Source organism: Scyliorhinus torazame, chromosome 6 (assembly GCF_047496885.1).
Source record: "Scyliorhinus torazame isolate Kashiwa2021f chromosome 6, sScyTor2.1, whole genome shotgun sequence".
Lineage (NCBI taxonomy): Eukaryota > Metazoa > Chordata > Chondrichthyes > Carcharhiniformes > Scyliorhinidae > Scyliorhinus > Scyliorhinus torazame.
Genome location: NC_092712.1, coordinates 212,697,103 through 212,712,417, shown reverse-complemented (window position 1 = coordinate 212,712,417; position 15,315 = coordinate 212,697,103). Strand labels below are relative to the sequence as shown.

Here is a 15,315-nt window from a genome sequence, read left to right as displayed (position 1 = left end):
TTGTACTCATTTCCCTGCCTCTGTGGGTGACTGTCTTGTGTGTGCTTATTTATAGGATGGGATGGTAAAAGGGGGGAGAAGTAGATTAGCTGGCCGCTATTTTGTTACAGTTATTGCATACCTCAACTTTGTTCCTGGTATAAATAAACAGTTACAATGTTCAACTTTCAAAGCTGGTGACTATAACTTATTGTGCAGTCAAGGGCCAAAGATTCCACAAATTATATATAAATTATTGGTTATTTGACTTGTGTTGGGGCTCCGGGGTCTGTGGGGCGGGAATTGACCATTCACTAGCCCAGGGTTTTTTAAATATAGAACATACAGTGCAGAAGGAGGCCATTTGGCACATCGAGTCTGCACCGACCCACTTAATTCCTCACTTCCACCCTATCCCCGTAACCCAATAACCCTTCCTAACCTTTTTTGCTCACTAAGGGCAATTTATTATGGCCAATCCACCTAACCTGCACTTCTTTGGACTGTGGGAGGAAACCGGAGCACCCGGAGGAAACCCATGCAGACACGGGGAGAACATGCAGACTCCGCACAGACAGTGACCCAACAGGGAATCGAACCTGGGACCCTGGTGCTGTGAAGCCACAGTGCTAATCACTTGTGCTACCGTGCTGTCACAACAATCTCTCTGAAGGCTATACACACAAGGAAGCGATGACCCACAAGATGACTTTGTGGACTTTTGATGGAAATAAAAGGAATTACCTTGACCATCTGTCCCTTGATGATGGACAAATTAATATGATTGGCATAAGACTCCCAGAAATCAGACACATAAAAAGATCCTTGAGGGGAAAACAGCACTTCATATGGTAGGGAGTTTCTGGAGGTGAACTGATGCTGTTTCCAGCCTAAACCTTTGGCTAGCTCAAGAAGACTGAAGAAAACAGAATAAATTGCAACTTCCAATCCTTGCTGAGGAGAGGACAAAGAGGTTCCTGATTTCTGCATTCTAGGCAGGTCAGGTGTCTTTCATGCATTGGCGCAGACCCGATGGGCCAAAGGGCATCTTCTGCACTGTACTATTCTGTGATTCTGTGATCTTAGTCAACTCGAGGAGGCAAAGACCAAAGAGAGGATATTTCCATTTGCAAAGAGTCAAGAGATTGTCACTTCCAGCTAGGGAGATCAAATTCATTCAGCGGTTTGTCTGATCTGGGACCAGTAAGCTGTTCTGAGGAGACTGTCACCATTCCCCATGGAGATTAGCACTCTGAAGCTTCTCCTTTCTGCTTATCCAATTAGAGAGAAGTAAACCATTCTCACTTGTTATGGTTTGTATGTTTTTCTGTCTTTTTAATATACCACATTTCAACTGTTGCTTCTTTCAGAAACTACCTTGAAATCACCTATGAACTCTTAACTGCCTATTTTGAGTAATACGTGACTCTCGAACCCTAAATTTTACACTGACCCGAAAGGTGGGTTTGTCCTTTCAATTTTGTTAATTCCAAGCTCAAGAAATGGAATCTCAACACTCAACCCTGATAACTAACCATGTTGACTTCAAATGAATTAAGTCTTCTCAACCATGAAAAGAGGTAAATGAAATGTCCAAACTGACTAAAACTTATTGGATCAAAGTTTCATTCTCCCAGTCCTGCTGTCCTGTGAATTTAACATCTGAAGTACTAGGTTTAGCACAATAATTACATATTGAACATACATTACACTAAGGTTCTCCCATGGTGGTACCAACAGAAATCCTAAAATGTTGCAACAATAGTGTCTCCCATCTGAACATTGTAAAGACAAAGTCTAATAGCAAAATTAAGATTTTTATCACGGTACCGAGGACCCGGGTTCAATCCCGGGTCACTATCCATGTGGAGTTTGCACATTCTCCCCGTGTCTGCGTGGGTCTCACCCCCACAACCCAAAGATGTGCAAGATAGGTAGACTGACCATGTTATATTGCCTCTTAACTAGAAAAAAAAGAATTGGGAACTCTAAATTTATAAAAAAAGGAATTACGATTTTATTTCCACAGAATCATAGTTTCTACCTAAGATTCAATTGCTCTCTCAGTGAGGTATATAAGTGGATTAACAAACATTTTTTAAAAAGGAATTTCACATTGATGCTGAAAGCATTAAATGTAAATATCAGAGAGCAGTTTTACTCCATGATTCCTCAATTATTGCATGTTGAGGTGCCACATTCAGTCATAAAATTAACAGCATTATATCTAACATAAAGGGCTGGATTCTCCGCTGTCGGGATTCTCCGTTACACCGGCAGCGCACCCACACCCTGGAATTTTCCCGACGGCGTGGGGCTGTCCACAATGGGAAATCCCATTGGACAGCTGGTGGGACGGAGATACCCGCCCAAGATTTCTATTCCTCCAATAGATATATATCTGTGCTGTTCTGCAGGAACAAACACCTTTCCTCTATTTTGCATCAACGGACTACTCTGTATGTAATGAATTTTGTTTGTGTTCTCAACAAAGTATTTGGTGTTGAATCCTCATCTTTAAAAGGCATGAAACCATTCATAGAAAGTAAACAGGGCACCCGCAGAAACTAGAGCTGCCTAGTACCAGCCAGTCCTTTTGCTATAAATTGAGGTTTGCTTTGCGCTTTCATGACTGTCATGTTGAGTATTCCTCCAGATAGCATGTTGAGTATTATTTGGTGGAAGACCTCTGTAGATCCTCTTCGATCCTGCATTATTGTACAGGATAGAGCTTCATGTCTTTAATGCTGTTATTAAGCATATCCCTTCTTTTCTCTTTCTCTTCCTTGATTCCTCTCTAAGTGGAAATCAAAACTTATCCCATTATCTTCTACTCAAATTGTGGCCTCAAAAATCCAGACGTTCATATTGTCCTAAATCTTCCTTTTTCTTTGCAAGTTACATCATTTAAAAATTCATGCTGAGCATCATATGTTCACTACTTCCTCATTATCTAGACTTTCTTCCCACACTTTTCAAATTTGGCGATTTTCCATACTTAGCTTTTCATATTTTTGAATAAGAAACGCTATGCACTTTTTTTTTGTTTCATTTCTGGTTTTCTTTACTCATCTGCATTTACTGATGCTTGGTGGGAGACAGTTACACAGGCATTAACTGCTTTCCAGTACCTCAGCCAGTTATATTTTTGTGTGAGCAAATACAGTGAGCATCAGCAGGGCTCCTGGCTGCAGAGTCACACTGATGTCTGCTCCTATTTCTGTCCAACATCCAGATGCAGAGTGGAGAATTTTCCTCTTCAAGGTTGACTTCTGGTGAGATGGGGGTAATCCCTCTTATCCTGGATCTATTTTCCTAGATTGAGGTATATTAGAAATGCGCAGGGCGTTCACAGCCGGATTCCCGATGTGAGAAGGAAGGAATATACCAGCGATATTGCAGTTGGGATGCTGCTGCAGCATCTCTAGATCAAGGAGCACCATTAAAGGGGCAAAAACATGACAAAAGTCCTACTAAGTATCCCAACCCACCCAGGGTCTTTAGCTGGGAAATCATCTTTTGCTAATTTTCTCTTGCATAAAACATTTTGTATTTGCATCATGTTAATTAAACATGCAAATGATTTCTGATGGAAGAAATCATATTGCAGCAATTACATTCTTAGATTGTTTGATTGCATCCAATGAAAATATTCTCGACAGTCTGAAATTAGAGCAGCCATTATGTTTCAACATCGCATGGGAACAGCTACATAAATTTAATTTGGCGTGGTTGGTGGAACGGATGAGGGGGGACTTTAAGAGGTGGGAAGTGCTCCCATTGCTGCTGGCGGGGTGGGTGCAGACAGTGAAAATGACGCTACTACCGAGGCTCTTAATTGTTTTCCAGAACCTCCGAGTCTTCATTCCAAAGTCTTTTTTCAGGAAACATACTGCTCTGATTTTGGGGGGGGGGGGGGGCTGGCCTTGCCAAATATATTGAATCATTATTGGGCAGCGAATAGAGCCACGGTTAGGAAGTTGGTGGTAGGGGAGGGGTCGGCGTGGGAACGGATGGAGGCAACCTCTTGTAAGGGCACAAGCTTAGGGTTTTATTTTTCTATATATAAATTTAGAGTACCCAACTTATTTTTTCCAATTAAAGGCAATTTAGCGTGGCCAATCCACCTACTCTGCATATCTTTGGGTTGTGGGGGTGAAACCCATGCAAACACGGGGAGAATATGCAAACTCAACACAGACAGTGACCCAGAGCCGGGATTGAACTTGGAACCTTGGTGCCATGAGGCTGCAGGGCTAATCACTGCGCCACCATGCTGCCCTTCTTAGGGGCACTGTTAACGGTGCTTTTGTGAGGGCCATGAAGAATCTACACGGGTTTGGAGAGTCAAACAGGAAGTAACTTTATTTACAAATATAGACCACACTGCCCAGTTCTATTTACACAGCTGCAACTACTAATGATTTTCCTGCCCCCCCTCATTGGGGGAGCTCACACTCCCCAAGAGTTATGGGATAACCAATAGTCCCCAGTCAATAGATTCAGGCAGGTTATAACAGGCGCCTCTGCTGTTCTCGCCGGCCAAGTGCTCCATGAGTCCCTACGATGGTGGCATCTGAAGTTGGAGGGTGCCTCGGTGTAGGCACAGATCTGCGGGAATCATAGATTTGCACCGGGGGGCTTGGACGCGGGGTTTCGAGGGTGGTGGCGGGCAGGGACGAACGATTGGGGGTCCAATTTGTGGGGGCAGCTTTTCAAGTTTAGAGGAATTGGAAGAGGGGTATGAGCTGCTCAGTGGGAATGGGTTCCAGTACTTACAGGTGTGGGATTATGTGAGGAAGCAGGTGCCATCTTTTCCCGAGCTGCTGTCCCTGGTGCTACAGGACAAGGTGGCATCGGAAGCAGGGGCGGGTGAGGGTAAGGAATCCGAGATTTACAAGGAGCTAACGCAGTGATTGTCAAACTCAGGGGCGCGACCCACGGGTGGGTCGTGGGCGGGTGCCGGGGGTCGCAGAGCCGCCCTTCGTGGCGCTCCCAATTGCGCAAATCCGCGTTCAGCAGCCAGCTTTTAATAACGTCAGCTGCAAGCGGCCTTCAAAATGTCACAAACAGGTTAAAAAAAAATGCGGCCGAATTGCGCATGCACGCCCGATCATCGGTGCGCATGCACAGTGTGGCTGCGTTTTTTAAAAATGGTCGCAGCTTTTCGTTTTACAAGTTCGAGGGGGGGGGTTTATTCATTTATTTTATTCATTTTTAAAACATTTTTTTACAAGTTCGGGGGGTTTTATTTGATAAACATTTACAGGAAAAAATGCAGAACTTTAGACAGATGGAGACTCCATACTTTCCGACACCGGAAGGCTTCAATTTTATCCAACAGTTTCCATTGGAGGAGCGTGTACGAGGGCCAAAGGGACCCAAAACCATATCCTCCATTTTTGTCAGCAGCAAACAAAGGTAAGAGAAAATGGTGGGTTGCGCAGGTCGGCCGGCGTGGGTCGCGAAGGTCGGCTGGCGTGGGTTGCGAAGGTCGGCCGGGTTGGGTCCCGAAGGTTGGCCGGTTGGTAAAAATGGGTCCCGGGAAAAGAAGTTTGAAGAACACTGAGCTAATGGACTGGGAGGGATATCCGATAGGAGAAGTTAAATGGAAGTGGAAGGAGGAGTTTGGGGGGGAGGGGGGGGGGGGGGGGGCTGGAATGAAGGCTGGATTGTGGAGAAGGCTTTGAGGAGGGTAAATGCATCTTCCTCGTGTGCTAGGCTTAGCCTTAATCAATTCAAGGTAGTGCATAGGGCACATATGACGGTGGCCAGGATGAGCAGGTTCTTTGAGGGGGTGGAGGATAGGTGTGGGCGGTGCGCAGGGGAACCTGCGAACTATGTCCACATGTTTTGGGCATGTTCCAAAACTGAAGGGATTAAGTTCGCCTTGAGAGGGTCAATGGATGGGTTTGCCCGGAGATGGAAGCCTTTCATCGCCTTCTTCGAGGAAGATGTCAGCAGAGGGGGGAGGGGTGGGTAGGAAGAGGGAAGAGGGGGATAAAGGGGTTCAAATGAAATGAAATGAAAATCGCTTATTGTCACAAGTAGGCTTCAATGAAGTTACTGTGAAAAGCCCCTAGTCGCCACATTCCGGCACCTGTTCGGGGAGGCTGGTACGGGAATTGAACCGAGCTGCTGGCCTGCCTTGGTCTGCTTTAAAAGCCAGCGATTTAGCCAGTGTGCTAAACCAGCACACTGGGAGAGGCAGGATGGGTGGAGTAGAATGGCAGAGAGGGTGGAGCAGATGGGTGTTATTTATTTATTATGAGGTTTCGTGTTTGATCTTATTCTGGTTTTGGTTGTGTTTAATGTATATACAAATGCCTTAATAAAAATATATATTTTTTAAATTTCTACATCGCGAGTGTTTAATGGATGGAGCAGAATCTAGGACTCAAGGCCAACTGTAATGTCCCAACAAGGATCACATATCCTAGAGCAAACAGGAAATGGAACCTTAAGCCATCTATTCCATAGAATCCGTAGAATCCCTACAGTGCAGAAGGTGGCCATTTGGCCCAACAGGTTTACTGACTCTCTGGAAGAGCACCCTACCGAGGTCCACTCCACCACCCTATTCCCACAACCCAGTAACCCATCCTAACCTTTGGACACTAAGGGGCAATTTAGCATGGCCAATCCACCTAACCTGCACATCTTTGGACTGTGGGAGGAAACCTGAACACACGAAGGAAACCCACACAGACATGGGGAGAACGTGCAGACTCCACACAGTCACCCAAGGCCGGAATCGAACCAGGGTCCCTGGCACTGTGAGGCAGCAGTGCTAACCACTGTGCCACCGTGCCGCTACATGACCTTCATGTTATAGTAAATGATGCCGTTACTGATTAGGCCATTATGTGCAAGCTTCCTATCCAGATATCTTTCAAGTAAGCCATAAAGGTTGTTTGGGAAAATCTGTTTCCATGTTTGAAGATATCTTGTTTTTGTTAACTATTCACACAACCCTGAACCCTGAACTGTCATGCAAAATAAAGAGCTAAATCGGAAACATTGCAATAGATAGAAGGGAAAAATACTTACAGATTTTCCTCTCTTTCCAGGTCGACCGACAGGCCCTCGGTGTCCGGGGGCTCCAGATTCTCCCTTTGGACCCATTTCACCCTTTCATAAAAAAGATATTATTTGAAAAAGTTAGATTCTTAATAAATCATTATTATTATTCATGGCTTTATTGGCATTGTAAAACTCCAAATCTTATTTGTCTTTTGCACTATAATGCTGAAGTATTCCATATATTCATATTCTGAGCATCACCTTAAATCTATGCTTTTGAATTTGTGTCCATTTGTATTCTTACCGGTGATTTCAAAATCACGAGTACTTTAGTTACGCTGTCCATCACTTGTTAATCCAAACATGTTGGCACAAGATTGTCCCAAAAAATTCAATACCACCTTCACCTCCCTACCACCCCCCTCACACACACAGGAAGGTAAGAAATATTGGGTGCAATTCACCCGAAAAATTTCTATGTCTGGTTTTGGGTGCATTTAGCGGTGTGTTTCTCGACGGCTGCAGTGCCGAGATACATCTTGCTAGTCAACGGCACTTTGCCCTTTCGTTTGGCCTCGGGGAGTTCCTCTCCATCGGTGCCGCACTTAGAGGGATTTCTTGCTGGCAAGCTTCAAAGGCTATTCGCAGTTCGGGGTGCCATTTCCCCCCCTAATACCCTTTCAGGCCCCGTTAATTTATAACTCTCTCCGTCACTTCCCCAATATTAAGGAGGCCCCCCCTCCCCTCAACCCCCCCCCCCCCCCCCCCCCCCCCCCAAACTGGTAAGGCCCCCTGTATGCGCATCCTGACATTGTCAATCTGGCACCCTGTTAGTGTAGCTGTCAGTCTGACAGTGCCACCCAGGCACCCTGGCAGTGCCAAGGTGCCTAGGTGCCAGATGGAGAGCCATTGCACCACCTTTCCCTGTCCCTGAACACCCGGGAGTCTCCAATGTCCAGGCAGGCCCCCTAAGTGCCGTTACACCTGATCCAAATTTGTGTGGACCAGTACTACACAGCGCCCTGGCGAGGTTTCGAATGCGTGGCCGTTGATTCCCGGGTGCTGGGGAAATCCGACGAATGTATATTTGACCCACTTAAATATGCTGATCTGGGTCATCCCTGAGGGCAAGATCCAGATCGCAACGTCTCACGAAATTTTGCTCAATCTCATGAGACGTTTCAAGCATCACAAATCTCATGAGAGGCCACACAGCAAGTCGGGCGCAACGAGGCCACTGAATCGCGCCCAGTATTGCAAATCTGGCGTTTGAGCATCTCAGAGAATTCCACAAGCACAGGGAGCAAGGTTCAAGCTCATGTCCCTTTAGAGAGGGTGAGCCTCGGCATTTTACAATACTACTTGGGAAAGTTAACGTGCAAATTTACATAGTTTCAGCAAATTATTTATGTTTTGAATGTTTGTCATGTTATACAAAAGGTATGTTTTAGTTATCAGCTGGATAGAAAAATTACAATTAAATTAATTGAAAAAATTGTTTTTCTAATTTGATTGATTTGTTTTATAGAAGCTACTAGATCCTCACTGGTGACACTAGAAGCAAAATTGACTGGTTGCTTTCCGTGAGTTGCTGGTTCTTGATTGGTCGTTCATCTGTCCACTGGTTAAGGGTTCGAGAAGCTTTACCTACCTGTCTATATTTGAACTAATTAGGTGGCTTAAAGGATGATGCTGAAATGCAAGTGCAATGGGTACCGTGGGTGGAATTTAATTAGGGTGAGGGTGCCTGACGTCGGGAACCAGTGGCGCCAATCAGACGGGCATCGCGCCACCCCAAAGGTGCGGAATGCTCCGCATCTTTGGGGGCCGAGCCCCAACATTGAGGGGCTAGGCCGACGCCGGAGGAATTTCCGCCCCGCCAGCTGGCGGAAACGGCCTTTGTTGCCCCGCCAGCTGGCGCGGAAATGACATGTCAGGGCGGCGCATGCGCGGGAGCGTCAGCGGCCACTGACAGTTTCCCGCACATGCGTAGTGGAGGGAGTCTCTTCCGCCTCCGCCATGGTGGAGACCCGATCGCGGGCCAGGCCACCGTGGCGGCACCCCCCGGGGTCAGATCACCCCGCGCCCCCCCCCCCAGGACATCGGAGCCCGCCCGCGCCGCCTTGTCCCGCCGGTAAATACCTACTTTAATTTACGCCGGCGGGACAGGCAATTTATCGGCGGGACTTCGGCCCATCTGGGCCGGAGAATCGAGCGGGGGGGCCCGCCAACCGGCGCGAATCCCACCCCCGCTGAATCTCCAGTGCCGGAGACTTCAGCAACCGGCGGGGGCGGGATTCACGGCAGCCCCCGGCGATTCTCCGACCCAGCGGGGGGTCGGAGAATGACACCCCAGGACTGGTGACACCTCCACCAACCTGATTTCCAGAAGCCAGGGGAATTAAATTCCTAACTGGCAGCGGGATTGTTGCCACCTGGCTCCCAACTCCACAGATGTTCAATTGCTGCCCTTCCCCGAGAGGGTTGGGAATTCTGCTCTCAAGTGCTGTTGGCCAATCAGAGCCAAGACCGCACCCTATCAGCTGATTAAATGGTCCCTCCCTCCATAGAGCTTGCCTCCAGGGTGAGCCTTGCATTCCAGCCTGTGTGCGTACACAAAAGCTTTAAATTGTTCCATACACTACATACTTGAGAAATGATGTAGGCAGTTTTATTTTATTATTACTCCATGTGTTTCATTGGTGCATGTGTCATGGTAACCTGGATACATTGCAAGGTTGCATTGTACTTTATGCAGCTCTACTGGCATTTACATTGCCTGTTACAGTGATTATATATAGTATATAAACATATTGAGTGCAGTGACCAGAAAGTTAAAGGAGTTAAACTACCAAGTACACATTATTGGAGGTCATAAAAGCTAACTGCCATAATGGATTTGCTACAATTAGCTTCAATGCGAGTTAGAGGGTGGACAATTGCCAGACACTTTGTTGTGTTTTGTTTTTTTACATTGGCACCAGCTCTGCCTTTCACTCAAGGGCATTAAAGCCAGTTGTAAGCAGTATTTTGCCTTCCCCTTACTCTCTTATGTTTAATTCTCTTGTTCTACACCCCTGAGCTACTATGTCCAATTGTTTCATAAATGTAAACACTTCATCACATTGCGTGTAATCTGTGTTGTTCTACCTGAAGAGCACACAATTTATCCCGCCTTTCTTCATGTTTATATTTTCCAGACAGCATCCTAGTGAATCTTAATCTGTATTCTAATATCCTGCTTATACTGGAAAACCTTATGCCGAAAAGAATATTCAAACTTATAGAGTTGTATAAAAAATCATCTTTATCTCTTTTATATTCTACTCTCGTATTAAAAGCTAAAATCCATGAACATCTTTTATGATTTTATCAAACGAAGATGCTCTCTTTAATATCCAGTGAACCTGTACTCTCAAAACTGCTCATCCACGCTACTGAGCCATGTTCAATTTAGATTATAATTACTGTCCGAAAGCCCATGCACACTATGGGGTGAACTGTATGCTTGTCGGCAGGGTTGTGGGGGGAACTGGAAGTCTAATCTGGTCGTGTGTGTGTTTCACTGACTCCCACACTGATTAAAGCATCTTGCAACCAAATTAGCGGCTGCCTGGTGGGAAGCTTGTCAAATGGGAAAGGGAAGAGTTGGAGGAGGGCTAAATCGGACCCCCAGGGTTGGATATCCAGGGAGAGAGGGGCAGGCCCTGAACCGGAGGTTGGTCATGGCCACCCATTTAAAGGGAGAGACTTCTGGCAGCTACATCATAATTAATGGTTTGCAGACTGAGGTTTTGACCCAGAAGGGTGTGCAATCCTATGCAGTATTGAAGCAGCAGCAAATAAGAACTTGTTTCTAGATTTTGGTGACCATTGAGCCAGCATCCTCTCACCCAGGACCTTTACCAGGGAGGAGAAGCATTTGAGCTCACCTGTCCCATTACCCATCTGAATAACAAGTTTTTTTAAAAATTCAATTTCTGAGTGGGATTCTCCGGGCTCCCAGCCAGAAGTGGGACTTAAGCTATCACCACTTAAGCTCCATTTCCATGCAATTAACAGGAGCGACCCCATATCCAACGGCCTCCCGTCATTCATCGGCCTCCCCAGCAAGTGGTCACGCTGGCGCCGATTAGTGCTCCTTTTGAAAAACGTGAACCTGGCGGAAAGGCTTCTGCGGGGAGCCGAGGAGGGGAGCTGCCATCTTTGCTCACAGGCAAACTTATAGATGGAGTTAGAACCGAATTTTGTCACGCAGTCTTGTGCGTACAGGGAGTATAGTAGGGGCTAAGTATACAACCTTGCGGGGCCCCAGTATTGTCGGGTGTTGTGGAGGAGGTGTATTTTTTATTCTCACGATTGTGGTCTGTAGGTTTGAAAGTCGAGGATCCAGTTGCAGAGTGAGGAGCCAAGCCTGAGGTTTTGGATGCTTGATATGAGCTTGGCTGGGATTATGGTTTGAAGGCGGAGCTGTAGTCAATAAATAGGAGACTGATGTAGGAGACTTTGTTGTCGAGATGCTCTAGGGATGAGTGTAGGGCCAGGGTCTGCTGTGGACCGGTTGCGGCGGTATTTCGAATTGCAGTGGATCAAGGTGTTCTGGGAGTATGGAGGTGCTGCGCTTCATGACCAATCTCTCGAAGCACTTCATTACGATTGAAGTCAGGGCCACCGAACGGTAGTAATTGAGACACGTTGCCTGGGTCTTCTTTGGCACCGGTATGATGGTGGTCTTCTTGAAGCGGGTGGGGACCTCGGAGTGGAGTAGGGACAGGTTAAAGATGTCCATGAACACATCTGCTGGCTGGTCCGCGCAGGATCTGAGTGCACGAGCAAGGATCCCGTCTGGACCTGTCGCCTTCCGAGGGTTCACTTTCAGGAAGGCCGATCTGACATCGGAAGCTGTGATGATGGGCATACTCGTTTAAATTGGTCGCTGAGTTCTTAAATATGGACCAGTCCACTGGGGAACTTTCCGCTGGGGTGGGCCGCCATTGGAGGGCAAGGGGGGGAGGGGGGGGGGGGGGCAGCCGCACACGGTTAAGTGAGCATATCACACAACCCAAATGGATTTTGGTGGGTGGGATGGCCATGTAGCATGTGGGTGTCATTGCCTAGCATCCCAATCAGACTGTGATACCTGCACTGTGCCTGAACACTGCAGGAGGCAGCACCACACACGGAGCAACCAACATCCGAAATCCCAGAGTATGGGGCACAGCTCCGGGGGACATGTCCACGGCCTGAGGGTGGGTGAGTGTGACGGGGAGGGACCAGCGCCCGGCCCAGATGACGTTATGAGCGGGGGGCTGGGGTACAGGGTCTGGGGTCCGTTGAGGGGGGGGTCCGCTCCGGCCAGGGGTGCGTGGACAGGGTGTTCCATGGGGGAGGGAGGGATCAATGGGGGAATGGAGTGTCCCGGGGTGGCAACCACCACTTTTTGTCAGTGTAATACCCTTTCCTAATTCCTTAAAGATATTGAATCCCATCGTTGGTATTTGGGACCACGCAGAACAAACTCTAGTGGTGCTGCAGGTAGGCTGGGCGGCCAGACATCGGATATGCAGCAGCAGCAGCATGTGCAGATTCTCGAGATGGCGGACCATGTGCCAGACTCTGCTCCACATCCTGAGGACTCTTCCGCCCATCAGGCCAGGGTGAGACTCCGACGGGGATGCCCGCAATGGCCCAGCATGTATAGGCGTCGCTGGTTGTTTGAAGAGATGATGGACAGCGCATACCTCAGGAGGCTCCGCCTCAACAAGGAGAAGGTGTGGCGCCTGTGTCATGTCTTTGCGGACTTGGCAACACGTGGAGGAGGAGGATACCCGCTCCCAGTGGTTTTCAAGGTCACCGTAGCTCTGGGGCGGGATTCTCCGATCCCCCGCCGGGTCGGAGAATAGCCACCGGCGGCTGCCGAGTTCTCCGGCCCCCCCAAAATCCCGTTGACGCCGCCCACCTCGGAGAATGGCGAGGGGCCCCGGGGCCGCCCGAATTCTCTGGGCCGGATGGGCCGAAGTCCCGCTGACGTGACCACGCGGAGGGAGGGCTCGGCGTTGGGCAGCCGCAGGAGAAGTGACGGCACGGCCGCAGTTGGTGGGGGGGGATGCGCAGGACCCGTTGGAGGTGCATGCCGGGGGGGTGTTTTGGGAGGTGGGGCTGGCGGGGGTTTGGGGAGTGCGGGGGCGGGGGGGCACATGCCGGGGAGGAGAGGGCGAGTGGCAGGACGGAGCGAGCGAGTGCCTGGGAGGAGAGGGCGAGTGCCTGGGAGGAGAGGGCGAGTGCCTGGGAAGAGAGGGCGAGTGCCTGGGAAGAGAGGGCGAGTGCCTGGGAGGAGAGGGCGAGTGCCTGGGAGGAGAGGGCGAGTGCCTGGGAGGAGAGGGCGAGTGCCTGGGAGGAGAGGGCGAGTGCCTGGGAAGAGAGGGCGAGTGCCTGGGAGGAGAGGGCGAGTGCCTGGGAGGAGAGGGCGAGTGCCTGGGAAGAGAGGGCGAGTGCCTGGGAGGAGAGGGCGAGTGCCGGAGAGGGGGGGCGAGTGCTGGGAGGAGAGGGTGAGTGCTGGGAGGAGGGGGCGAGTGCTGGGAGGAGAGGGCACGTGCTGGGGAGGGGGGGGGGTCACGTGCCGGGGAGGATGGGTCTGGGGGGCGCGTGCTGGGGAGGAGAGGGCGAGTGGCGGGGAGGAGAGGGCGCATGCCGGGGAAGGGGGGGGCGAGTGCTGGGGAGGGGGGGTCGAGTGCTGGGGAAGGGGGTTTGGGGAGTGCGGGGGGGGCGCGTGCCGGGGAGGAGAGAGCGAGTGCCAGGGTGGAGAGGGCACGCGCTGGGGTGGGGGGGCGAGTGCTGGAGGCGAGTGCACATGCTGGGGAGGGGGGGGGGCAAGTGCTGGGAGGAGGGGGCAAGTGCTGGAGGGGGGGGGGGGTGGCGAGTGCTGGGGAGGAGAGTGCACGTGCTGGGGAGGGGGGGCGAGTTCTGAGAGGAGAGTGCACGTGCCGGGGGGGGGGGGGGTTGGGGGGCGCGTGCCGGGGAGGAGACTGCACGTGGTGGGGGGGAGTTGGGTGGGGTGGTTGGGGGGTGCGTGCCGGGGAGGAAAGGGCGAATGCCGGGGAGGAGAGGGCGCATGCTGGGGAGAGGGGGGGCGAGTGCTGGGGAGGGGTGTCGAGTGCTGGGGAGGGGTGAGTGTTGGGGTGGGGGGGGGCGAGTGCTGGGGAGGGGGGGGGGGCAAGTGCTGGGGAGGGGGGTACAAGTGCTGGGGAGGGGGTGGGCGAGTGCCGGGGAGGAGAGTGCGCATTCTGGGGAGGGGGGGGGGTAGGGGGGGGGGCGAGTGCTGGGGAGGGTGTCGAGTGATGAGGGGGGGGGGGGGCGAGTACTGGGAAGTGGGGGGCGAGTGCTGGGGAGGGAGGGGGCACGCGCTGGGGTGGGGGGCGAGTGCTGGAGGAGAGTGCACATGCTGGGGAGGGGGGGGCGAGTGCTGGGAGGAGGGGGCAAGTGCTGGAGGGGGGGGCGAGTGCTGGGAAGGAGAGTGCACGTGCTGGGGAGGGGGGGTGAGTTCTGGGAGGAGAGTGCACGTGCCGGGGGGGGGGTTGGGGGGCGCGTGCCGGGGAGGAGAGGACGAGTGCTGGGGAGGGGGGGGGGGTCACGTGCTAGGGAGGATGGGTTTGGGGGGCGCGTGCTGGGGAGGAGAGGGCGAGTGGCGGGGAGGAGAGGGCGCATGCCGGGGAACGGGGGGGGCGAGTGCTGGGGAAGGGGGTTTGGGGAGTGCGGGGGGTGCGCGTGCCGGGGAGGAGAGAGCGAGTGCCAGGGTGGAGAGGGCGAGTGCCAGGGAGGAGAGGGCACGCGCTGGGGTGGGGGGCGAGTGCTGGAGGAGAGTGCACATGCTGGGGAGGGGGGGCGAGTGCTGGGGAGGAGAGTGCACCGTGCTGGGGAGGGGGGGCGAGTTCTGGGAGGAGAGTGCACGTGCCGGGGGGGGGGGGGGGGTTGGGGGGCGCGTGCCGGGGAGGAGAGGGCGAGTGCCGGGGAGGAGAGTGCACGTGGTGGGGGGGGGGGCGTGCTGGGGAGGAGAGGGCGAGTGGTGGGGAGGGGGGGGGGGTGATTGGGGGGGCAGGGAGGGGGCGGGGGGGGAGTTGGGGGGGGGGGGAGTTGGGTGGGGTGGTTGGGGGGTGCGTGCCGGGGAGGAAAGGGCGAGTGCCGGGGAGGGGGGGGCAAGTTCTGGGGAGGGGGTACAAGTGCTGGGGAGGGGGTGTGCGAGTGCCGGGGAGGAGAGTGCGCATGCTGGGGAGGGGGTGGGGGGTGAGTGCTGGGGAGGGTGTCGAGTGATGAGGA

The 15,315-nt window shown here is 51.7% G+C and overlaps 1 protein-coding gene across 3 annotated transcripts in view; it reads right to left on the bottom strand.

Annotated features, from left to right (window-relative positions):
• The window catches only part of colq (collagen-like tail subunit (single strand of homotrimer) of asymmetric acetylcholinesterase), a 212,717-nt gene that overhangs the window by 47,450 nt on the left and 149,952 nt on the right, over positions 1–15,315 (bottom strand). For all 3 annotated transcript variants that reach the window (XM_072509367.1, XM_072509368.1, XM_072509366.1), the window contains one exon: positions 7,030–7,110. In XM_072509367.1, the coding sequence (XP_072365468.1) occupies positions 7,030–7,110 (81 nt within the window). The remainder of the gene's footprint in view (positions 1–7,029; positions 7,111–15,315) is intronic.